At 36.4% G+C, this 26,603-nt stretch overlaps 1 protein-coding gene across 2 annotated transcripts; it reads right to left on the minus strand.

Annotated features, from left to right (window-relative positions):
* Nucleotides 1-2,968: 2,968 nt before the first annotated feature.
* LOC133782108 (uncharacterized protein At1g10890) lies at nucleotides 2,969-8,050 on the minus strand. 2 transcript variants are annotated; one of them, XM_062221308.1, is made up of 6 exons: nucleotides 7,895-8,012; nucleotides 7,758-7,807; nucleotides 7,194-7,394; nucleotides 5,860-6,078; nucleotides 3,764-3,983; nucleotides 2,969-3,355 (listed from the first exon to the last, which is right to left on the minus strand). In XM_062221308.1, exons 3-6 carry the CDS (start codon nucleotides 7,328-7,330, stop codon nucleotides 3,089-3,091), a joined length of 843 nt encoding a protein of 280 aa, XP_062077292.1. In that variant the 5' UTR covers nucleotides 7,331-7,394; nucleotides 7,758-7,807; nucleotides 7,895-8,012; the 3' UTR covers nucleotides 2,969-3,088. The 2 variants fall into 2 exon arrangements, with proteins under 2 accessions (XP_062077292.1, XP_062077291.1); XM_062221307.1 differs by lacking the exon at nucleotides 7,758-7,807 and having other exon boundaries at nucleotides 7,895-8,050.
* Nucleotides 8,051-26,603: the final 18,553 nt, after the last annotated feature.

Below are 26,603 nucleotides of genomic sequence, written 5' to 3' on the forward strand. Positions count from 1 at the left end.
ACCATCCCCTAAATTTGCATATCAATTGTTGGCCCTAAACAAAAAAATTAAATTAAAACAAAAAAACAAAGTACAGAACCAAAAGTCTACCAATTTGTATTTATGTGTTTCAGAGGTGGGTTTTTATTGGTTTTAGTATAGATGACTACCTTATATGTTTATATGTGTTTATTTTTTGGTGTCAATAAAATCCTCATCATATATAGACTTTTTAGTTAGTCGCACATAAGTCCATATTAGCCTTGTAATCTTAGAGTAGTGAAGTGCATGATGATAATAATACAAACCAATTATAATCATTTTAACATTATAAGTCTAAATACAAGTTTAATATACTATAAAAATTTAACCATCATTCATTTGAAATTACTCCAAACTACTTTTAAAGGAAAATCGACAATATATTGAAAGTATTGAAAATAATTTTTTTTTAAAAAACCTAGAAAAAATAAAAAATAAAAAATACAAACATTTCAATATTCTTTCCATTGATGCGACACAAGATGAGAAACATGATACAAACATCCAAAATTAGAAACAAAAATTAACCTCCTTTTATTAACTATAGACAATTTTTTTTTATCAAAAATTTCATCAAAAAATTTATTAATGAGTTCATGACATACATTCTATTGAACATATTCTTTTAAAATATACTTAAAAAACAAATAACATACATTTTGCAAATGCAGCTAAACGTGCATTCCACCTAGTATATATATATATATATATATATATATATATATCTATTTTATATAATAAGTGTGTGGTGATTAGTGGAGTTATACATGTTCTTATTAATAGTTCAATATTCTTATACATATTCCATGTGGGACATCATAGTCTAATATAGATAACGGAAATTCTTGATTTTAACGGTTTTTAATTTTTTTAATGTTAACTTTAACGGAATATTATTATATTTAACGGAATATTCTTATATTTAATGGTAGTTTGTAAACAGTTAAACTTAAATAAAATAAAATAAATAATTAAAAAATTAAAATAAGATATTTTACAATGATAATTATTTACAAATAATAAATAATTAAACAAATTAAAATAAAATATTTTTTAGATATTTTACAATGATAATTATTTAAAAATAATAAAATCATACATTTTACAAATTAAATAAAATTTAATTAAACTTAAACTCACTTATTAAAATAATATCATATTAAACATATAATATAATCTATTGTCAATTAGCAACAAATTATTTTTTAAAAAAAAAAACTAGTAAGAAACTTAAATTTAAAATTCACGTATAATATTTAATATTACATTAAACATATAATATATAATTTCTTGTTATCACTTCTAAATTTAAAAACTAGAACAAACATAAACTTAAACATAAATAAATAAATTATTTAATTAAATTATGATATTTATTTAAAATTTATATGACATTAATATAAATTTAATAAAAATAATTAATAAATTTTATAAATAAAACTAAACAAACGTGCATATTACACGTTGATTATATATATATCTCTTCTATATAATAAGTGTGTAGATAACGGTAATTCTTGGTTTAACGGTTTTTTATTTTTTTTAATGTTAACTTTAACGGAATATTCTTATTTTTAACAGAATATTCTTATATCTAACTGTAGTTTATAAACACTAAAACTTAAATAAAATAAAATAAATAATTAAAAAAATTAAATAAAATATTTTTGAGATATTTTACAATGATAATTATTTAAAAATAATAAATAATTAAACAAATTAAATTAAAATAGGATATTTTTTAGATATTTTACAATGATAATTATTTTAAAATAATAAATAATTAAATAAATTAAAATATGATATTTTTGAGATATTTTACAATGATAATTATTTTAAAATAATAAAATCATACTTTTTATAACTTAAATAAACTTTAATAAAACTTCCACTTATTAGAATAATATCATATTAAACATATCATATAATCTGTTGTGAATTAGCAATAAATTATTATTTTTTTAAATAAAATAAAATAATTAATTAAAATAATTTAAATAAAATATTTTTGAGATATTTTACAATAATAATTATTTAAAAATAATAAATAATTAAACAAATTAAATTAAAATAGGATATTTTTCAGATATTTTACAATGATAATTATTTTAAAATAATAAATAATTAAATAAATTAAAATATGATATTTTTGAGATATTTTACAATGATAATTAATTTTAAATAATAAAATCATACTTTTTATAACTTAAATAAATTTTAATAAAACTTAAACTCACTTATTAGAATAATATCATATTAAACATATAATATAATCTGTTGTGAATTAGCAACAAATTACTTTTCTTTTTAAAACTAGCAAGAAACTTAAATTTAAAATTCACGTATAATATTTACTATTACATTAAATATATAATATATTATCTCTTATTGTCACTCCAAATTCAAAAACTAGAACCAATATAAACTTAAACAAAAATAAATAAATTATTTAATTAAAATATGATATTTATTTCAAAATTTATATGACATTAATATAAATTTAATAAAAATAATTAATAAATTCTATAAATAAAACAAACAAACGTGCATATTGCACGTTGTTTGTATCTAGTATATATAAATATGCATAAAACATTAAATTTCCCATCACTAACAGTCATGCCTTGTATACTTTTACATTAGCAGAATACTTCTGTTTTAAAAGTAAAAACTGCCAAGGTATTTATACGATCTATATATCGGTATTGGGGTAACGAGGATCTCGAATCTGTTTTAATTTTTTAAAACACAACTTTTAAAATAAATATGTAAATAGAGAGAAATTGCCATCTGTTTTAACCTTTTTTTTTTTCCTGTCCCATTCATTTACGAAGGTTATGCAACTTAGCGGTGTAGCATCATTTTGTGACTGAGTCTGTTCTTTTCTGAATTACTTTACTACTACGCATGTTACTAAAAATATAGAAGTAGATACATAAAGCTCGCATGATAAATGTAACCTTAGAATTGAAACTGTTGGGTAAATAACATAAGATACAAACATCTAAGCATGCCCAAGGATACTTAAAGGGGGAATCAAGCTTGAATTAAATTATTCTAAAAAATTTCATTTGGAGCCAAATGCAAATGACAACTTTGGCCTGGATTTGTTTTTACCCAACAATTTTATCTGGTTCATCCGTTCTTGCTCCTCCTCTTGCTTCTTTCTCCGCATCGCCTCTTCTTTTTGTCTCTGGATCTCTTCTAGCTCCCTATATCGTTCCTCCTCCCTCCGCTGCTGCTCCAAGGCTTCCCTCTGCTGCGCTTCTTCTACCCTCCTCTGATTCTCTTCAAGCATCCTGTCTAGCTCTTCTTTCTCTTTTCGTGCTTGTTCCTGTGCTCAACCAAGTCCATTGCAGATATATGAACATTTATTTCACTCCGATCAATTCAAGTACACATACCACACATACACCCACAAGAATCCATGTGAAATCCTATAATTTAAAAGAAAATAATAAAATAGCCTAATTCAACTCTTAATCCATACCCTGCTTGTAAACCGTTCTACTCAGGATCAAAACTGTTTTCCTATACGTATAAAATTTCAAAAGCATTGGCATTTGTATAACAAAAATGCTTTTCCTATCCATACTAAATCACCATGTTTCATATTCGTAAAAATAGCAATAATAAGTTCATTTTACAGAATGTACATCCTATGCACCACAAGGGTGTTTGTGTATTTTAATGTAAAACAAGTATAGTACAGTTCATACTCCAGGAATTCACAAATATTTACCTCCTTCTGTTTAGCTTCAAGAAGAGCAGCTTCCTTTTCTTTCTCTAATTGAACTGCAACGTCATCGAGAAGTTTCTTGCGTCCCTCTTCCACGCGCCTTTGTATTTCTAACCTAATCTCCTCAGAATTTAATTTCTCTTCGACTTTTCTACGAATTGCTTCTTCTACTCTCTTCGCAGTTTCTTCCTCCAACAATTTTAGTTCTGCTTCTTGTTGTCGCCTGAGAGAAAAGGAGGGATAAAAAAAGTTAACTAAGATAGTGAACTCTCATTAATGTGGGGGGAAATTCCGCACTCCTGGTTTTTAATGCCCTTAATCCAGATAACATAAAGAACTAAGACAATCAAAGCATGATCCTTCCTTTTCTTCTACATTTTTTTCTTCTATGTCGCCATGACTATCAAATTACAAACTGACCTTCATCGAGGCAAAGTCACTAAATACATGCTTATGCTTTTAAGGCATACCTCTAACTGAATCCTGATCCAAACAAATGAATATCAAAACTGGTGAACAAGTAGATAAACGAGGCATGATATTGATCATCAAATACAACAAGTTGAACTATAGCAGTATCTTCCTTCAGAAAAGCCTGTGGAAAAAATATGTCAACCTGTTGCAGTTTTATGGCTAATCACTAAAATACTTGTATTTTGAACTATATGCAGATTATGCATAGAAAAGAGCTGTCAGTTCCAAAATGTATGGCCAAAAGGTCAGCCCTAAAGTTTATTTCATTAAACATTGACCCAAAAACATAGGCAAACAAATGCCCATAAGAAAACAAAATGTCAGAACTACCTGATTGCAGTTAATATCATACCAAGAAGCTAACATAAAGACCATTTCTTTCCAAATATTTCTTTTGAATGATCCATACACATCACATTCTATGTGAACTGGAATAGGAGGTAATGCAAAACCACAAAGACACAGAGCAATACATTTAAAATGCATAAAAAATGAGTTCTTACTAGTTTCTGTTTTTTTTGGTCAGTGTAATTCATTATAACCACTAAACATATAAGTTATAACAATACAGTTTATACTCCTGACCTGCCATATATATATTCTTCTACACACCATATGACCTCTATCAAGCAACAAGTAGAAACTTTGAGGATGTATATTAGAGTTCATAATTCACTACTACCACTTATAGGATATTTTTTTTAAAACCAATTTTCTTTTTTATGAAAAGGGATATGCATCTACACTACAGTACTATACACATCAGTGGTTAAGAGTCAAAGAAATGCAAGTTCCTGGACTTGTTTGATGAAAAATAAAATTGAAACAAAAAGCTAGATCAAATCAACTTGAATATAAAAAGAGAGAATATTATGGATGGGTGTATTGGAATAATTAAAATTCTCAACCCATTATTGGCTTCGACCATTTAAAGCGAGAGAGAAAATTTATATGTGCAATTGCCAAGACATTTAATGATTACAATAGTAAAAGATAAAGATTAATACAGTTCAAGGTACATAAAGTACTTGATGAAAACAAAATAATTGGAAAAGGAGGGAAACTTGCGAATTCAAACTCATATTTAAAAAGACTGATCAGTGTGCAGCACAATTTTGTCTCCTAACCAATAGCTTGGTGCATTGAACATCATAGCCTGAATTTGGTATAACGGCATAATTTAAAAAAAAATCTGAGTTTAAAGAACCAAATATTTGATCACTTAAATAAATTTAGCAAAGGTGAATAATATTTATCTGCTACTATTTGGACAAGGATCCAATACCAGAATAGTGTACAAATAAAAAAAGTACCAGGCTTACCCATTTCCACTAGTAGTGAGGAAAATTTCAAACATGAATCTATGACTCACATCATAAAATTATAATTTACCCACACATATTCTTCCAAACAACTTGATAAAGTAGTCATCACAAGTGTTCAAAACAGTAACAACACCCAAGAGGAAAACCATTCTGAATAATAATTTGTAATAGCAATAAATACATTTAGAACATTTCAAAAGGATCAGAGATGCTATTGCATAGTACACCCATATCTAAACATTAAAAAGGTCATACACTACACCATAAACAGGTTGAATAATAAATCAGTAACTTATATACCTTTTCTTCTCTTCTTCTTGGTTTTTCAATTTTTCACTAGCATTCTTGCGCTCTATTGACCCAAGACTTGGACTAGAGGATTTATGAACAGGAGATAGTGACGAACTCCGACTTCTTGGTCGCTTATAATGCCTTTGACTGCGAGAACGACTCCGACGACGTCTAGAAGTTAAGGAACGACTTCGACGACGTCTAGGGGAAACAGACCGACTTTTTCTTCTGTGAAGTCATATTAAAGTTTGAGAAAGCATAAAAAAATGGATATAAGAATGTAACATTAAGAACTATCAAGACAACCCACCACATTGGCACCAGTAATACTATACATGTACAGTTACCTCATACATTGTTAAGAATAACCTTTGAGTGCTCCACCTTTTATCACATGAAGAAGCACATGTCACAATCGAGCGACAAAAGGACACCCAACGGCACCCATCACCTGCTAACTTCCCATATGATGGGGAAGAAACTGAATTTCTTTATTTTCTTATGAAGAGCATGAAACTATGCCCCGCTCTTAGCCTCTTACAATTCTCTTTCTATTTAGCTCCATATATTAATATTTGGCATTTGTTTTAGGTAAAAGTAGTGCGGTACCAATTTGCCAAAGACTATATCCGCATCAATCATACTCCAAACTTGTGCTAAACAAAAGCCAGGTTTTTTTAAGAAAAGATTGCCAATAATTACATTGGGATGATAGTCCATACCTTACTATAAGGCTCCAAAACAAGTTTATAAGGGTTGCAAAGTTAATCAAAGACAAATGTCAGAAGCATACCAAATGTAAGGTAGACACTCAAACAACTTAATCCTCTCCTCTCCATTTAAATGTTTACCAAGAAGAAGCAACAAAATTAGCAATTATCACTCACTTAAAGCAATGTTTCATGTTATGCTCCAAACCTCCAGTCACACCCTTTATCTTTAAAATCTAAGACATATCTAACTCAAGCACGCTTTAGCAAGATACATAGCACAGTAGTAGTAAAGATCCCTATTTTCTAAAAACAATCTGCAATCCGATAATTATGACGACCATGACCATCAGCAAATTCAATTACAAGTTACAACCATCAAGTGTATCCTCATCATTCCCTCATAGCATGCCATCCCATAACTAAGTCTAATATATATAAATAAATATATATATATATATTAAACTTCATATAAGAGGTTAAAAATAACATACATCATTTAATTGGTAAGGATAAGATGCGTACAGAGAAACTCGAACACTATGTATACCCAAACTGCATAATCTTCATTCGTTCAAGAAGTCGTTACAAAATTAGTTGTATACAGCAATGAAAGAATATAAACGGGATCACCTGCTACGAGAATAGGATGAATATGGAGATCGGCTTCTATCTCTTCTGCTTCTTCGGCTACTCATCCTATGCCCTACTGGTGACGGTGAACGCCTTCGCCTAGAAGGTGATCGCGACCTTGAGAGATCTCTAGGCATCTTCTTCACCAATCTTTTCAAGCTGGGGCAAGCTCAAACAATAACAAAAAGCCTTTCTATTTGCCTAAGACACCAAAACAAATTAACATCAATTAAAAGAAAATACAAAGTCTAATAAGATTAGTCAAAAGATGCTAGCTGAAATTCTGATTCACCCAATAAATGGAAGCAAAATAACAGCAGAACTAAGCTTAAAAATAAAAACAAGTATGTTTATTTGACTGAAGAAAAACAAAATTAATGAATTATCACATAATATTAAGATTCGCAGTCCAAATATGTTTCTATATGGCCGTGAAGAAAAAAAAAAGGAGAGAACAATCGCAAATATATCACCACAACACAAATATATTACTAAATTTCTCATCTTTTTTACAGGAAATTAAAGAGCGAATGCTGTCAACAAAGATAACATAAAGAAGAAAACCAGTTCCGAATGATATTATCCGAATCAATCCGTTTGCAAGGACAATGAACCTGAAATTTGAAAAGTATATACATACACATGATAATTACAACTTAGGGCAAAATTGAAAAAGTTGGAGAAGTAGAGTAATGACTTACTCATTAACCAAAATAAGAATAAAAAAGGAGTGATTGGCGACTGAGTAAATAGAGAGGAAAAGCAGCCTTATGTAATTAAAGATATTGGTTTCACAGCTTCTTCGTTCCCAATTCCAATTCTGAGATACTCACTCGTTCGGTCTTTATATATATCTGATTAGGGGAAGGTTTTGGAAGATAACCCCTTTACTCCTTCAAATTGTAAATTTACCCCAAACTTAATATATATCTAAATAATAAAATGCTTTTAACTATTTTTTTTATTTTTTTCCTATATATTTAATATAATATTTTTATATTTAACGGTAGATTGTAAACATAATTTAAACTTAAATAAAATTAAATAAATTAAAATATAATATTTTTGAGATATTTTATAATAATAATTATTTAAAAATAATAAAATTATATATTTTATAACTTAAATAAAATTTAATTAAACTTAAACTTAATATTATATTAAACATATAATATATAATATTTTGTTGTCACTGCCAAATTAAAAAACTAGAATAAACATAAACTTAAATAACAAAAAAATTAATTAAAATATGATATTTTAAAGATATTTTATGATAATTTAAATATTCAAATCATATTTATTTAAAAATAATAAAGGCATACATATCATTTTTTTTATCTTATAAATTTGTGTGATAGTTTATTTTTTATCAAGTGATTGAAGCTCTTTTTTCCTTCATCATAGGATATTGTGACATACATTAGAAACTAAAAATAGTTTATGTATATATACTATTGTCTACACTATGACTTTTTCTATTCTTATTTTATTTCTATTATTAATTTCTTTTTAAATATTATTGTATTTTATATATGTGTCATGTAGTCATGTATATATATATATATTTATATCAACGTTTTGTTTAGATGTCATATATGTAGAGATTATTGATATAATTTATTCTATTATATATATTTATAAAAAATAGTGAACCAATTTTTATTAAAATTATAGACAATGTTTACGACTTTAAAACTATGCAAACGTGCATTGCACATTGATTCTACCTAATATAGTTATATAAAATAGAGTAACAAGGATATGATGTAGCACTCTAAAATTGTTCAAAAGCACTCTTTCTATTTTATAAAATTTTCTGATTTTTAAATTCTTCTTTTTCAAATTTATGATTATTAGCATATAATATAATCTATATCTCTTCTATATAATAAGTGTGTAGATAATATAAATTCTTGGTTTTAGCGATTTTTTATTTTTTTAATGTTAACTTTAACGAAATATTCTTACATTTAACAGAATATTCTTATATTTAACAATAGTTTGTAAATACTTAAACTTAAATAAAATAAAATAAATAATTAGAAAAATTAAAATAGGATATTTTTTTAGATATTTTACAATAATAATTATTTTTAAATAATAAAAAATTAAAAAATGATATTTTTGAGATATTTTACAATGATAATTATTTAAAAATAATAAAATCACACGCTTTATAAATTAAATAAAATTTAATTAAACTTAAACTTACTTGTTAGAATAATATCATATTAAACATATAATATAATCTACTGTGAATTAGCAACAAATTGCTTTATTTTTTAAAAAAACTAGCAAGAAACTTAAATTTAAAATTCACGTATAATATTTAATATTACATTAAACATAAAATATATAATTGTTTGTTGTTACTCCCAAATTCAAAAACTAGAACAAATATAAACTTAAACAAAAATAAATAAATTATTTAATTAAAATAGGATATTTATTTCAAAATTTATATGACATTAATATAAATTTAATAAAAATAATTAATAAATTATATAAATAAAACTAAGAAAACATGTATATTGCATGTTGCTTGTATCTAGTATTTATATAAAGGAGAGCGCCAAAAAGATGATGTGACACTCTAAAATTGTTCCAAAGCACTCTTTCTATTTTCTAAATTTTTCAAATTTTTACATTCTTCTTTTTCAAATCTATATATTTATATAAATGAGAGCATCAAGGAGATAATATGACACTCTAAAATTGTTCCAAAGCAATTTTTCTATTTTCTAAATTTTTCAGATTTTTAAATTCTTCTTTTTCAAATTTATGATTATTAGTATATAATATAATCTATATATTTATATAAAGGAGAACACCAAGGAAATGATGTGACACTCTAAAATTATTCCAAAGCACTCTTTCTATTTTCTAAATTTTTCAGATTTTTAAATTATTCTTTTTCAAATTTATGATTATTAGTATATAATATAATCTATACCCAAGAAGATGATGTGACACTCTAAAATTATTCCAAATCACTCTTTCTATTTTCTAAATTTTTCAGATTTTTAAATTATTCTTTTTTAAATTTATGATTATTAGTATATAATATAATTAAAAAAATAAATTATAACTGAAAATGGTTACGAACTAAAATATTCAAATTTTACATATTTATATTCAAATTTAACATATATTATTTATAGTCCTTCTCTTCATCCTTCATAAAGCTCCATAATGAATTTCTGATGCCACAAATGCCTGAACAACTCTATTTATCTACGATGTAAATGATCATATAAGAAGTTCTCAACGTTGTATTTTCTTCTGTCTAGACAACAAATTCTACTCAACCTCCTTAATTCTCAACGTTATATTTTCTTCTGTCTAGACAACAAATTCTACTCAACCTCCTCAAGGCTTTTGAGGAATCTTCTCACGTTAAATCCCCGTGAATGATTTGTTTTGATTTTAGTAATGCAACACTTTGATATATGATTATATAACACCAACTCAAAGTTCTTATACGTTACTTCTCCTGGTTGTATTTTTTTTCTTCTTCAAAAGATTTTGCATAAAAGTTTACTAACTATGAATATATATACATATATATACATATATATATATATAGAGAGAGAGAGAAGAGAAAAAGAGAGAAGTCAAGTGCTCTAGTGGAGATGACCCTTTTAGCTTTTAGTGCCTTTGCCATCAATTTCATCGTCATCTTTGTATATTTTGTAATTTTTATTGTTGTACATAAATCTAATAGTAGTAAGGTCATTGAGATTTGTAACTCTTCTACTCGTAAAGATCACATTAATCAGCGTGGTAGGTAGGTAATAATATGATTCTAAGTATTATTTTTGTGTTTTCATTGATTGAGTTTGGAAAGTATTTATGTACTTTCTGACCCTTTTTGTAGAGAACTTGAGCTAGAAAATGTGGAGATCATTGTGGCTGATATTAATGCATTTTAAATGGATGAGTCTTTTGCTTGAATAAGACACGTTTATGCATATAATTAACACGTTTGAATTTATTTGATTTTTTTATAGTTCATTTAGATGTTATTTTCTCTCATTTTTTATTTTAATTTAGATATTGATTTAAATTTAAATAAGATACTCATTTATAACCGTATAACCTATTTAATTATAATATCTATTTTTCTTATTGTGTTTTATAACTAAGTTAATATCTATTTCCATTAATCAAATTAATTTGAATTTAAATAAGATATGTTGACGCCGTTTTTCGTCAACAGTGAAAGAAGAGCACGTAAACAATAATCAGTAACAGCCAATAAAAATATGATAATACAAACACGATTTTTTATGTGGTTCAGCACTTAAATCTGCCTAGTCCACGAGTCTTTGTTATTAAACTCAAGATGATCTCTGAAAATTCTTCAAGGATGAATTCTTCAGAGTTTTCTCTCAAGATCACAAAAATTCGGTCCTTTACAATGGTGCATGACATCTCTATTTATAGAGAAGATTTCAGAATACTATCCCACATATTTTGGGTAGTTACTCTATATTATCAAATTAAATGGCATTAAATGCCTGCAATCCGATATAACAGGAAACGTCCCCTAAAGACCAGGGGGCGTATAACTGATCAAATAATATCCCTTGATTGTAGGGGATTTACAGTAATAAATGTAGACCGCATCTTGTTATTAGTAATTTACTAGGATATTCAAAGTTATTATCCTATACCACCAAGACCCTATTCTCCCAGGTTTCCTATTGAATTTTGAGCTATAACATCTCCCGAGGCCACATGACTTCGAGCTCGTACGCGTGTCAGGCTTGGAGCCCCTGATCCGAGGTCATCCCTGAGAACAGATGCACCTCGGGGCCTACCTTTCGAGCTCGTGAGGATTTCGAGGCTACCATCTTCGAAGTCGTCTCTGCTTCGCAGGCTCGATGTTTAGATTTCGAACATATTTCAGACTTTACGAGTTCATTCATTATGAATCCAGCTTTCGAGGTCACAATTCTCATGGCTCGAAATCTGGGTATAACATCTTGCCCCCTCAAAAGTATTTGTTCGAATCCTATGAGAAGGAAACTTTTGAACTACTTTCTTCGGGAACCATACCGTCACATACTTGAGAATGGACACGTGTCAGTTGGGTATTGCCCATTCAGGGTACTCGAGTGCCTTGGAAATCTGCCCACGATCATTCGTCTGCCACCTTTCTGGTACCATCATATCAATAATCCCTATCCGTTGGATCTTGCAAGGATTTTATTCAATGCCCCAGATTAATCCCCTTTTACTGTCTATATATAAGACCCCATTCATCATCTTCCTTTTATTTTTCGTTCATCAGAGGAAAGAACAAAAACAAAACCAGAAACTCTCCCTGGGAACTTCTTGCTTGTGCATGTTTTCTCAGCCGAAGAAACAAAGGACCGTCAGTCTGTTCGAGACCGTGAGCACATACCTGCAGCCTCTCCTTCAGTCGACAATTTTTTTGCAATCGCCTTCATTGTGTAAGTATCTGATATGTATATATATTTTTATCAGTTTCCGGCTTTGCTGTTTTTGTTCCTGGGAATGCACTAGTTCATTTCGCAGTTTGATATTCTAGGATGCTTCGACCAATAAGTATTTAGATTTAGGTTTTCCCATTACTGGTTCTAAATCCAGTTTATATGTAGAATAGACCCAAACATGGTCTCTTTTTTCTGGGTTTTCAAAATTTAAAAGACGTATCTTGCACACCAAGATATTTGGGTACAAAATCTTGGTTTTAAAGAATGCACGATACCCAATGTTACCTTTTCTGAATAACCGCCGCCTTTTTTCCCTGATATTTTGGGATTTTCAAAAAGTTATGTCCACTCTCCTCCTTTTTCCCATAGAATACACGTTCTGACTCTTTAATAGGGTCTTAGTATCGAGCTCGTTTTGTTCTTAAACTCCGAGCTTGTCCTGTCAAGCTCGTAATTCTTGGACTCTTGCATGCATGGCCCTCACCATTTTTTCTTTCTCGCTAGATGTCACAGAATCTGGAAAGACGGTGGGGGTCGTTGCTGGCAATCCCTTACTCGCCCAAAACCCCGAGCCCGGAGTCGCTGTTTGCTCGGAATCAACGTCGAATTCGCAAGTACGATCTCGCGCGAGAACAGGAGGATATTCGAGCTCATTATCGCTACCAAATTGACGAGGTCATAGAGAAGAAAAGGAGGACCCTTTGAGAGGCTATTTATCCAGAATCCAATTCAGGGCCCAGGCCGATCCCACTCGACCCTAAATTGGCAGTGACCGTTGCGTACAGCCCGGGAGAGCTCCAATTTTCACTTATGGGGGAGCCTTCTACCTCGCAACCGAGGAGGGAAATCTTTGAGGCCGAGCATTATTGGAGCTCGGTTACTTCGATAAATCAAATAACTGATATTCTGGCCTTCCATGGCCTCAGGTTGTCAAGCTCCTTGAGATGTCGAGCTCCGACCGCTAGCGAACGAAGCTGCTATGCCCCAGGGACTGGAAACCCTAACAACAGGCTGAGGTACGCGGCATGGAGTCAGGAACACATGAAGGCAGGAGCGCTATTGCCTTTGAAGTCTTTTTTCAAGGACTTCACGGATTTTTTTGGGTTGGTTCCGTTCCAGCTCAACACCAATTCTTACAGGGTTCTGTCTGCCCTGAGGTCGCTATACCACGAGCTGAAGTGGGAAGGACCTTCTTCAAAAGAGATTTTATACCTCTTTTGTCTGAAAAGCAACCCCTCCCGAGCTCGGGGAGGAGACAACTTTTACTATCTTTCGAGCTACCCCAAGGAGAAGAAGATGTTTGAGGACCTTCCTAATCATCCGCCTGACTTCAAAAAAGCCTTCTTCTGGACAGATGGCCTGTCCCCGTCTCGATGCTACTCATTCAGGCGGATTCGTAAGTATTCCAACCTTCTTTATCTCTGTGCTCGGGCCCTTATTTGTAGGTTCGTACTTAGTTGCAATGTGTCTTATTTTCCAGCCAATTTTCACCGCCCTACACCCGACGATGCCATGAAGGAGCATAGAGAGACTCTGCTCCAACTCCCTTACGGCTGGAGGTCTCTCTCGTACCTCTTACATGAGAGTAAGCTCCGAGCTTGCGGGCTTTTGGGAGATGGCCAGTCCACCTCAGACTGGTCCAATAACAAGTATGATCATTGGGAGCAGGTGCCTTTGCCCACAGGCATCCTCCCCCCGAGGAGAGTGGTGAGGCCTCCACCTCCAGCTCGCCTAAGGAGTCCGCCATCGGGGAATGAGGCTAACGACGAAGCCTCGAGCTCAGACTCGGATGAGGAAGGTAAAGTCATCCTTAGCTTGAGAATGTGGTCCCCCACCTTATTAAAACATAAACCCGATAGGTTAGTTTTATGTCTGGATGATAGAGACCACTTCTACATATGGACTTGGGTAGACGACCGAGTTCATAGGTTTGATAGTTGGCTCAGGAAGTATGACACCATGTACAGTCTGAACGAGGTGTGGGACGGGATAGCCATCCAATATGGGACCAATGATTATAGGGACCTTTCGAGGTTGACGTCCACCTATAGGAAAGGTACTCCCCCCGCCTCTTCTGAAGATGGGGGAATCTCATGGTCCCCGAGCTCGAACTCGGGGGAGAGTTCCAGTTAGGTTTCTTCTATCATTGCTTTGTATATCTGTGCGATACTGAATCACTTTATATACTATTCCTTCTTTTTGTTATGATTCACCTTGTGTCGTGACTTGTGCAGACAAGATGGATTCCGACCTTGACAACATCTTCGAAAGTGGTGGTGCCAAGAGGAGCAATCTTCCCAGGGCGGGGTCGCGAAAGGTGGATCGGCCCACCAAAGTCCCTAGGAGGTCCGAAAAAACTCCTCCTGCTCCGCCTGTTACGAGCTCCATCGCGGCGACGACTTCCCAGGTTGGTGCTCCCGCAGCGGCGCCGACCTCGCAAGTTGGTGCTTCCTCTATGGCCGAGCCCCAACTTCCTGTGGTGGTCCAGCCATCACTTGGTCCACCTCCCAAAAAGCCTTCCACTTCTTGAGCTCAGAAGCTGTCAGTTTCTACTCATGTCGATGAGTATGTAATTGACAACGCGGCTGGATCCCATGGGTCTATGCTGTGTTCAGATGTTATGTCCCGAGTCGGCCAGAGCTTCAGCAGTCTCGAAGCTCCTCAATGGCAATACCTGAACAACGCTCGAGATTACACTGCCCTCTATGAGAAGAGTATCGAGCTCGTTGTCGCGGTGAGTTTTCTTATACTTTTCAGTTATATTTATACAGTCTTGGTGTTAATGACAATTTTTTCTTTTCAGTCTCTTGCCTTTACTGCCCAACTCAACTATAGGTTGAGTAACGAGATCCACTCGAGCAAGTCTTATGCTCAGGAGGCAAAGGATCTTCAACTCAAGGCGAGTGACTACCTGAAGGCAGCAAATGAAAAGCTTGAGGCAGGAGCCGAGGAGCTTAAGGCCAAAGCGTCCGAGCTTGAGAAGCTGAATATTAGGCTCGTGGAGCTCGAGAAAGAGAATGCCAGGCTCGCAGAGCTTGAGAAGGAGAACACTCGGCTCCAAGAGGCTAACAAAAAGCTCAAAGAAGATCAGGGCGCTACCTTTGACATAATTGAGGGCGAGAAAGCTCGTCTCCTTGCTGAATATAAGGAGAAGAAAGACCAGGCGGTTGACTCAGCTATGTACAGAATGTGGGCCAACAACGAAGACCTGGATACCAGCTTCTTAGGTCCTCTTGAGGCGAAGCTTCTGGATAAGTGGAATGCTCGGCTCGAGGCGGAAGAGGCTGCTCGGGAGGCCGCCTCCGAAGGTGCTCAGGAGGATAGTCATGCTATTCGTCCTGAGGGGTCCAATGCTGCTGATGCTGAGAAGGCCAAGGAGACTCCTCCTTCTTGAATCTGATCTCGGGGAAATCTTATCTTGGGGCTGCGTCCCCTTATTTTTGTAATTACTTTAATTTATGCCCACAGGGCTGCTACAATTTCTTTTTATATTGACTTATATATGCTTTACATTTCTTGGCTCGAAATATTGTGCACATTTTATATTGATGAATCATTTATGTTTATTTATTCATACAAACATAGTTTGGATTTAGGCTCGAGACTCGATGCATTCATGCATCGCTTGCTCGAATTATTCGCTTCCGATCTCGTTATTCATCAAGGTCGGATATTACTTTAACCATGAACCCGAAAGTACTTGTATGGTATGTAATGTGAATGGTTTAGTTATATCTTATTGCTTAGTTACTTTTTCTTGTCCTCGGTTATTACTCCAAGGTTATGAGTTCGAAACTATTTTCCTTTAAGATATTCCAGCCTCGATCTCGACTTATCTCGAAGTAGGTTTAGGTTCCTACTTATCGTCGATTAGTTTTAGCTGGTTTGCTCCAAACCTATTAAGTTTGCACATTTGGTTAAATTCAAACGTTATTATCCTTAGATAATTTGGTTATCTAAGCTCGCACATCTGGTTATACCCAAATACTTTTATGTTTTTGATAATTCGGTTATGTCCAAACTATCTAAGCCCGCGTATCTGGTTACATCCAAATACTTTTATGTTTTTGATAATTCGGTTATGTCCAAACTATCTAAGCTAGCGTATCTGGTTACATCCAAATACTTTTATGTTTTCCGTGCATGTTATTTTATTTTTTAAGCTAATGGTATATATACCCATAATGCCCCCTTAATATCCTATGAGTGTGACCATAGGTTATTAAATTAAGAGAGATTGCAAAAATAAAAAGAGATAACATATTGAACGAAATAGATCTTTATTTGATGAAATTCAAAAGCAGACAAATTAATACAGATAGAAAATCATGGTTACAGGCAACACTTTTCCTTTACTATTGGTAGTAAGGTCTTAGGTGTTCGCCATTCCATGCTCGCGGTACCAGGCTCCCATCCAATCTTGCTAGCTTGTAAACACCGGGTCGGATGACTGACCCTATCTGGTATGGTCCTTCCCAATTCGGCCCAAGCACACCAGCTGCCGGATCTCGTGTTGCTAAAAATACGCGTCTCAACACCAGATCTCCCATTCCGAACTTTCGATCTCGAACCCTCTTGTTGAAATACCTGGTAGCTCGTTGCTGGTAGGCAGCGTTCCTCAACTGAGCCTCGTTTCTCTTTTCTTCAATTAAGTCTAGGGTTTCTTCGAGCTGAGTGTGGTTTGAGTTTTGGTCGTAAATCTTAGTTCGGATTGTTGGAATTTCGACCTCGATAGGCAACATTGCTTCGCAACCGTACGCTAGAGAGAACGGGGTGTGCCCCGTTGATGTTCGAGCTGTGGTCCTATATCCCCATAAGACTTGGGGCAATTCTTCGGGCCATCGTCCCTTCGCCTCTTCCAACTTTTTCTTTAGAGAACTCTTGAGAGTTTTGTTCACAGCCTCGACCTGGCCATTCGCTTGAGGATGAGCCACTGATGAGAAACTCTTTATTATTCCGTTCTTTTCACAAAAGTTGGTGAACAAGTCGCAATCGAACTGGGTTCCGTTGTCGAACACAATCTTCCTCGGCACCCCATATCAGCATACGGTGTTTTTTACCACGAAATCAAGGATCTTTTTAGAAGTTATTTTTGCCAATGGTTCACCCTCCGTCCACTTCGTGAAGTAATCCACGGCGACCACAACATATTTTACTCCGCCTTTGCCAGTTGGGAGAGAGCCTATGACGTCGATTCTCCATATCGCGAAAGGCCATGGGGAAGTCAACATGGTCAGCTCGGATGGTGGAGCTCGGGGAATTGTGGCGAATCTCTGACATTTGTCGCATTTCTTCACGTATTCGGAAGAATCTGTTTTAATAGTAGGCCAGAAATATCCTTGGCGTATGATCTTTTTGGATAGGCTATGCCCCCTGGTGTGATCTCCGCAGAACCCTTCATGAATGTCTTCAATGATCTTTTTAGCTTCGGGTGGAGTTACACACCGAAGTAATGGCATGGAATATCCCCTTCTGTATAGCTTTCCGTCCAAAATGGTGTAACAGGGAAGTTGATACATTAACTTTCGAGCCTGGTTCCGATCTTTTGGAAGGACTCCGTTCTCGAGATATTCAACTATTGGGGTCATCCAGGTAGGCTCTGTTTCGATCATACACACATCTTCCTCCTCTGGCTCGTTAATGCTAGGTGCCGATAGGTGTTCTATGGGCATAACGTTCAGTTCTTCATTTTTGGCGGATGTGGCGAGCCGAGCTAAGGCATCTGCATTTGAGTTTCGCTCTCGGGGAACCTGTTCGATTGTATAAAATTCAAAACACTCTAATGCGTATTTTGCCTTCTCCAAATAAGCTGCCATTCTCGTGCCACGAGCCTGGTATTCTCCTAGGATTTGGTTAACCACGAGTTGGGAATCGCTGTGGCAATGTATTGCTTTAGCTTTGAGCTCCTTGGCTATACGAAGCCCCACCAGCAAAGCCTCGTATTCGGCTTCATTATTCGACACCTTGAAGTTGAATCTCAAGGCAGAATGAAATCTGCTTCCTGCGGGGGTAATCAAAATGATTCCTGCCCCCGAACCATTTTCATTGGATGAGCCATCGATGTATAGTTTCCATAGCTCGTGGGTCGGGGTTATGACTTCGTCGTTGGTCATACCAGTACATTCCACTATAAAGTCCGCCAACGCCTGTGCCCTAATGGTCGTCCTCGGGTGGTAGGTGATCTCGAACTGTCCGAGCTCAACAGCCCATTTAAGAAGCCGACATGAAGCTTCTGGTTTAGACAAGACTTGCCTAAGTGGTTGATCAGTCAACACATGGATGGGATGCGCTTGGAAGTAGGGGCGGAGTTTATGAGATGAATGAATTAGACTAAGCGCCAGCTTCTCCATCAGGGGGTATCTTGACTCTGCCCCCAGTAATCTTTTACTGATGTAGTAAACGGGTCTGTGTACCTTCTCTTCTTCTCGAACGAGTACTGCGCTTATTGCGTGTTCGGTGGTGGAAAGGTATAGGTACATTATTTCTCCCGTTTCAGGTTTTGATAGGATAGGGGGTTCGGCGAGGTGCTTTTTAAGTTCCTGGAACACCAGCTTGCACTCCTCTGTCCATTCAAATTTCTTTCCTCCCCTCAAAAGGTTGAAAAACAGGAGACAACGGTCCGTAGATTTCGAAATAAACCTACTTAGGGTCGCCATCCTGCCGGTCAAACTTTGGACATCCTTGTGTCTTCGAGGTGAGGGCATGTCAATCAGGGCCTTGATCTTGTCGGGGTTGGATTCTATTCCCCGAGCGTTCACGATAAAGCCCAAGAATTTTCCTGACGATACCCCGAAAGTGCACTTCTGAGGATTCAGTTTCATGTTATACTTTCGGAGTACGCCAAAGCACTCTTCGAGGTCATCAACATGGTTATTGTTAAGTTGAGACTTGACAAACATGTCGTCAACATAAACCTCCATGTTGTTGCCTATCTGTTCTGAAAACATCATGTTCACGAGCCGCTAGTATGTGGCCCCAGCATTTTTGAGCCCGAATGGCATGACATTGTAACAGTATAGCCCCTTATCCGTTATGAAGCTCATATGTTCTTGGTCGGGGGCATGCATGGGAATCTGGTTATATCCAGAATAGGCATCCATGAAGGACATCAGGCCATGCCCCGCCGTGGCATCCACGAGCTAGTCAATCCTTGGTAACGGAAAACAGTCTTTAGGGCAAGCTTTGTTGAGGTCTGAATAGTCAATACAGGTCCGCCACGTCCCATTGGGTTTTGGGACCAACACCGGATTGGCTACCCAGTCAGGGTAAAAGGCATCCCTAATGAATCGGTTTGCCTTCAACCTGTCAACCTCCTCCTTTAGTGCCTTCTTTCTGTCTTCGTCCAGCTGTCTTCGCTTTTGTTGCTTCGGAGGGAAGCTTTTGTCTATATTCAGTGTGTGGCTTGCTATATTCGGACTTATTCCCACCATGTCCGAGTACGACCACGCGAAGACATCCTGGTTCTTCTTCAAAAATCAAATTAGTTGCTATTTTGTCTCATCTTGGAGGTGTTTTCCAACCTTCACCTTTTTCGAGGGATCGGCTTCCTCGAGCTGAATTTCTTTGAGCTCTTCTAAGGGTTCGAGGTCAGCTTTCTCCTTAACCCTTGGATCGATCTCTTCATCAATTTCTAAGATTGTCCCGTCTTTATCTTGAATAATGACGAGTGTTTGTGCGCTCGTCTGTTTCTTTCCTCTCAGGGAAATGCTGTAGCATTCCCTCCCAGCCAATTGATCTCCCTTTAATGTTCCGACGCCGCTAGGGGTCGGGAACTTAAGGGCCAGATGCCTTACTGATGAGACTGCCCCCAGCCCGACCAGGGCGGGTCTCCCGAGCAGCACATTGTAGGCTGATGGTAGATCTACTACCACGAACTCCATCATCTTGGTTGCCGAGACTGGGTAGTCTCCCAAGGTTACGGGGAGCTCGATGGATCCCATGCAGGCGGTCCCTTCTCCTGAAAAGCCGTATAAAGTAGTTGCACACGCTTTCAGGTCACGAAGGGAAAGTCCCATCTTCTCAAGGGTTGCTTTATAGAGAATTTTGACTGAGCTCCCATTGTCTACGAGAACTCGGTGGACCCTTTTATTGGCCAGCTGGAGAGTGATGACCAACGGATCATGGTGAGGAAACTGCACATGGGACGCATCTTCCTCAGTGAAGGTTATTGGTTGTGTTTCAATCCTTTGGCTTTTTGGAGCCCTAGGTTCGGGTTCATAGGGGGACCCTTCCCCAGTTTTCAGCTCGTTAACGTATCTCTTTTGGGCATTCCTGCCCATTCCTGCAGGATGAGGCCCTCCCGAGATGGTTATTACATCCTCTCCATCTATCGGCGAGGGCCTTTCTTCTTCCCGGGCTCGAGAATTATTGTTTTGTGCGGGTGGAGGCGCGACTACTTTCTGGCTCGCGGCCGCCTGACTAGTACTCTAGTTTTTGACATATTGTCTGAAGTAACCTCTCGAGATCAATCCTTCGATCTCGTCTTTTAGCTGTCGACATTCATCGGTAGTATGTCCGGTGTCTCTGTGAAATCGGCAATACTTACTGGAGTCCCTCTTGGACTTTTGATTTCTCATCGAGTCCGGACGCCTAAAGGGGACCTGGTTTTCATTGGCCAGGTATATGTTATCCCGAGACACGTTGAGCTCGGTGTACACTCTGTACACGGAGAAATATCTCTCCCCTTTCTTTTTCTTTCCTCCCTCGGCTTCGGGGTTACTCCCTTCGTTCTTTTTCCTCTTGGAGGGGTTTTCCACAACAGGCTTTGCAGCTGCTGGATCCGCCGAGGTTGAGGCAGAGTTGACATTTATCATTGTAGTTTCGGGCTGGGAAGTCACATTAAGTGTCGACCTCGCTTCCTCTACATTGACGAACCTCTGCGCCCGTCTGTTAAACTCAGTTATGGACCTCACCGGTTTTATTTGCATATCGTCCCAGAGGGCACTCCCTGGCATTACTCCGGCTTGGACAGCCATTGGGTGTCCACTGTCATCTACGTTCCGAGCTCGGGTGACTTCCAGATTAAACCTTGTTAGGTAGCTTTTTAACGTTTCGCCCGGTTGTTGCCGAACGTTAGTTAGGGTTGATGCCTCTGGTCTAACCCCCATCATGGCTCTGAACTGCTTCTTAAAGTATTTAGACAGCTGCTCCCAAGAAGTTATTGAGTGTCTCTTATATTTTTCGAACCAGCTTTTGGCTGGTCCCGTCAATGATGCTGGAAACAACATGCATCTGAGATCGTAACCCACGTAACTGGCTCTCATTATGGTGTTGAACGTACTCAGATGATTGTACTGGTCGGTCTTTCCTTCAAACATTGGGACGTGGGGGATCCGAAACCCTTGGGGAAATGGAGTGTTGGAAATATGGGGAGCAAACGGCTCGAGCTCCTCGTCAGAGTCTTCATATCGATCGTGCTCTTGCTCGTTTTTCAAAAGCCTAAAGGCTTTTTCAAGCTGATCAATTCTTTCTTGGTCTGGGTCCGCGAGAGGTACTATCTGGAATCGGTTGTCATCGATCACAATTCCAGGCTCGCGCCTCCGTAAGGGATCTTTACGCCTATTCAAGCGATCCCTCAGGTCCGGATTTATCGGGTCAACATTACCCCGACTCTGATTCAGGTGTTCTCGCAGGTCGGGGCGATTTCTGCGGCTTCCAGTATTCTTACGACCTCGGTCATGCTTGCTGACCGACCTGGTATCTCCAGAGTCGTCACTGGTAAAACTCGTCGCATAGTTATTTCGAGATGGATCTCTTCCATGCCGCCTCGTCTCCGCCGTGTGAGACTGAGATGCTTGACTTCTTTCTGATGGGGCGCCTCTCCGCTCCTGGAAAGCTTCCCCGTTTCCTTGTCTCCCTCCCGCACGCCTTTCTCCCTGATCTCGAACTGGTTGAGCATTCCTGCGAGGGGGCGAAGGATATCTTATTGGTGATGGAGGGAACCGTATGGGTGACGGTGGCTGCCATCCATTTCGCGGCCTAGACGGTCCGGAGTTTGCCCGAGATGGGTTGGTTGCATTTGGTGCGTTTCCAGGGATTTTAGTCCAAGCCTCTGCAGGGGCTCGGTTGTTCTCAGTTCCCGCAGGTACTTCCACAGGTGGATTAACCGGGGCCCTAGCCCGAGTACTTCTCTGGGGCCTAGGGGGAGCGGACGACTCTACTGGTGCAGGAGGTTGAGCCGGCCTTCTTGTGGCAGCATCTTTTCGTGGGCGCCCACGGGGTCTACGGGGAGGAACGTGTACATCCCTTGGAGGAGTGGCTTGATTTTCACGCGGAGGCGGGGGCTGAGCCACCTGCGCCTCTGCGGCTATCCTTGCCAACTCCTCATTTCGTTTGTTGGCCTCTGCCAACTGCTGTTTCAGTTGCCGGTTCTCAAGTTCCACAATGGGAACATACCGCTCAGGATTGTAATACATGTCCTCATCCCTTAATGGAGCAGGTGGTCCCCGAGAATCGGAAGATCCACTTCTTTCTTCGACATCTGGGTTTTCCATTGGTTGTTTCCCAGGACGTCTTGGGTAATTCTCTTCAGGAGCGTTCTGATTATTAGTGGCCATGACTTACTCAGGGACTGAATGCTTAAGGCTCTCAATGAAAGCACCAAACCGTTGACGCCGTTTTTCATCAACAGTGAAAGAAGAGCACGTAAACAATAATCAGTAACGGCCAATAAAAATATGATAATACAAACACGATTTTTTACGTGGTTCAGCACTTAAATCTGCCTAGTCCACGAGTCTTTGTTATTAAACTCAAGATGATCTCTGAAAATTCTTCAAGGATGAATTCTTCAGAGTTTTCTCTCAAGATCACAAAAAACCGGTCCTTTACAATGGTGCATGACCTCTCTATTTATAGAGAAGATTTCAGAATACTGTCCCACATATTTCGGGTAGTTACTCTATATTATCAAATTAAATGGCATTAAATGCCTGCAATCCGATATAACAGGAAACGTCCCCTAAAGACTAGGGGGCGTATAACTAATCAAATAATATCCCTTGATTGTAGGGGATTTACAGTAATAAATGTAGACCGCGTCTTGTTATTGGTAATTTACTAGGATATTCAAAGTTATTATCCTATACCACCAAGACCCTATTCTCCCAGGTTTCCTATTGACTTTTGAGCTATAACATCTCCCGAGGCCACATGACTTCGAGCTCGTACGCGTGTCAGGCTCAGAGCCCCTGATCCGAGGTCATCCTTGAGAACAGATGCACCTCGGGGCCTACCTTTCGAGCTCATGAGGATTTCGAGGCTACCATCTTCGAAGTCGTCTCTGCTTTGCAGGCTCGATGTTTAGATTTCGAACATATTCCAGACTTTACGAGTTCATTCATTATGAATCCAGCTTTCGAGGTCACAATTCTCATGGCTCGAAATCTGGGTATAACAAGATATTTATTAATGACTAATTTTCTAATAATTATAATAAAAAATTAATCATATAATGATTAACTACTTGACGATTTTATATTCACTGTTATCTTTTAATTATTTTGTTATTTCAAAAATAAAATTTAAAATATCTTGATTTATTTGTAAATAATGTATTTATTAAAAGCTAATTTTATAATAATTATAATAATACATTAATCATAGCATTTATCTTCAAAAAAATTTATTCTATATTTTGATATTTCAAATTGAAAATACTTTTATTTATATTTAATTAAGATATTTAGTCATAACTAATTTTATAATAATTATAATAATAAATTATCATATGTAAATTGACATTTAATTAATTCATATATTGAATTAATAATCGTGTAACTTATTTAACTATAATATCTATTTTTCTTATTGTGTTTTATAATTAAGTAATTATCTATTTCCATATCTAGTATAACCAAAATATAAATCTTTAATTAATATCTACACTATTTAACTAAAATACAAGACATTTAATTATTGAATATAATATTTATTTATAAAAATATAAATAAATAATTATATATAAATATCTATATTATTTAACTAAACTGCAACAAAAATAACATCTATATAATACTATGTATTTTGATTTTTCTCATTATATATAAGTATCTATATTATTTAACTATAATATCTATTTATCTTTATGTGTTTTTTAACCGTATAACTATAAATTTTATATAATTGTAACGTCCTCATAATCCAGGACCGTTACACTGTGTACTTCAAATTGTGTCAGACTTGCTAATCAAGTCATTTGGTTTAAAATGTGTAACTAAGGTTAGTATCAAGAGTTAGGGTTAAAAATTTTGGTCAAAGAACCATTGAATTTCATTTAAAAAGTTTCAAATAAACATGGGATCCCAAAATATTACAAGTAGACTTTTTAAAAAAGGTAAATACACATCAAAAGTTACAATTAGCAGGCCTAAGCGGCAAAATAGGGCTACAACCCTAGTTCCTTTGAGATATCCCCGGCCATGGTGGTCGACATATGTACACGCCGCCACCGAAGCTCTCCAACTTAGGGCTGGTCAAGCTTTCCTTTCCCCTTACCTGTACCACAAAGCACCCGTGAGCCAATGCTCAGCAAGAAAACTCAACATGTTCATAAACAAAGAATATAAACCTCGAAATACCCATTCAGCATAATCAATAATATTAACATGTAGACACTATCATTTAAATTCAAGCAAATGATCATTGGATCAACTTGGGGCCGCTACCCTAATTAGTTGGCCTTAGAGCCAATCCTCGGGGCCTATGCCCTAGCTACGTGACCGTAGAGTCACCTGGGGCCCTCGCCCTTAGCTCTGTCTCACTAGCCACAGAGCTAGCCCAACCCCTTGGTTCACCATCGACCTTAAAGTCGACCAACGTAGCAGTACATTGCTGGTTTAGACCTAAGTCTTTCGACCTGCGCGCAGCACGCTATTGCCATCCTTGACTAATAAGTCAAGCCCTAATTCAGGATTACATACCTCAATGCAGAAACAAATATGGATAGGCATATCCTAATAAACTACGCACATATTGTAACGACCCAAATTCGCTAATAAGGCTTAGGGGCCTTGATTAGTGTGCCTGGAGGGAATAATGGGAATTATGTGTGACTTTAATGAGTAAAATGCATGATTGTGATTTAAAGCATGTTATATGACTATTTGAATATTTGAGATGCATGACTATGTGTATTAGTATGCATGTGGGCCTTGATTAGGTTAGAAGGGCATAATCGTAATTTTGGCCATTATGGGCATAACTGTGTTGATATATATGATAATTGTTGAGACCACATTATTATGTGGATATATCTGTGATCTGTGACGATCCTAGTAAGCAGATTAGCAAAAAAGTCATGGCAGGGATTTATACCCGGCTCGGGGTGAGCCTAGGGGTATAAATGGGAATTTGGTGAGTATATCAGAGTCTATTTTGACATCGAGGAACATTATTGGTGATTAATTAGGTTTCGGGAGGAAAGCGGAAAATATTAGAGACACTCGAGGAATTAGCGGGAATTGGGTAAAATGACTAAAATGCCCTAAGTGGATTAAAGGGGTTTAGAATTAATAGGGACGGCATTAAGGTCATTTGGTTTTTTAAAGATGGGTATTACTAAGGCTTTATGTTAGTGGAAGTTGTAGAATACTATAGAAGTCTGAGGAAAGAAGGAAAAGAAAAGAAAGAAAGGGAGGAAAAACAGAGTTGTTCTCTCTAGGGTCGGTTTATGGTTCTCTCACCACTTTTCTTGGGTTTTCTTGGAGTAAAGCTCAGAGGAGAGCTAGGTTAGGCTGAACATCAAGGATCCTAAGCTAGGCTTGAAGAACTGGCAGGGGTTTAGCAAGAACACACCATCACTTGAGGTAAGACTTTGTAGCTTCTTCAGTTTCTGGTTTTGGTTTTTGACGTATGGTGTATAAGCCGGACTTGATGGGAACTTTAGGGAATTCAGGCCAAAATTTGAGGAATATCAAGATAAGGAGGTGCAGAGGTTGTCTTGAAA

Source organism: Humulus lupulus, chromosome 6, assembly GCF_963169125.1.
Source record: "Humulus lupulus chromosome 6, drHumLupu1.1, whole genome shotgun sequence".
Classification (NCBI taxonomy): domain Eukaryota; kingdom Viridiplantae; phylum Streptophyta; class Magnoliopsida; order Rosales; family Cannabaceae; genus Humulus; species Humulus lupulus.

Coding starts and splice junctions, on each gene's coding strand:
- LOC133782108 (XM_062221307.1), bottom strand. CDS start 7,330: ATGCCTAGAGATCTCTCAAGGTCGCGATCACCTTCTAGGCGAAGGCGT. Junction 3,984..5,859: donor CAAGAAGAAGAGAAGAAAAG/GTATATAAGTTA, acceptor CTTTTCTCTCAG/GCGACAACAAGAAGCAGAAC. Junction 3,356..3,763: donor TTGAAGCTAAACAGAAGGAG/GTAAATATTTGT, acceptor GGTTGAGCACAG/GAACAAGCACGAAAAGAGAA.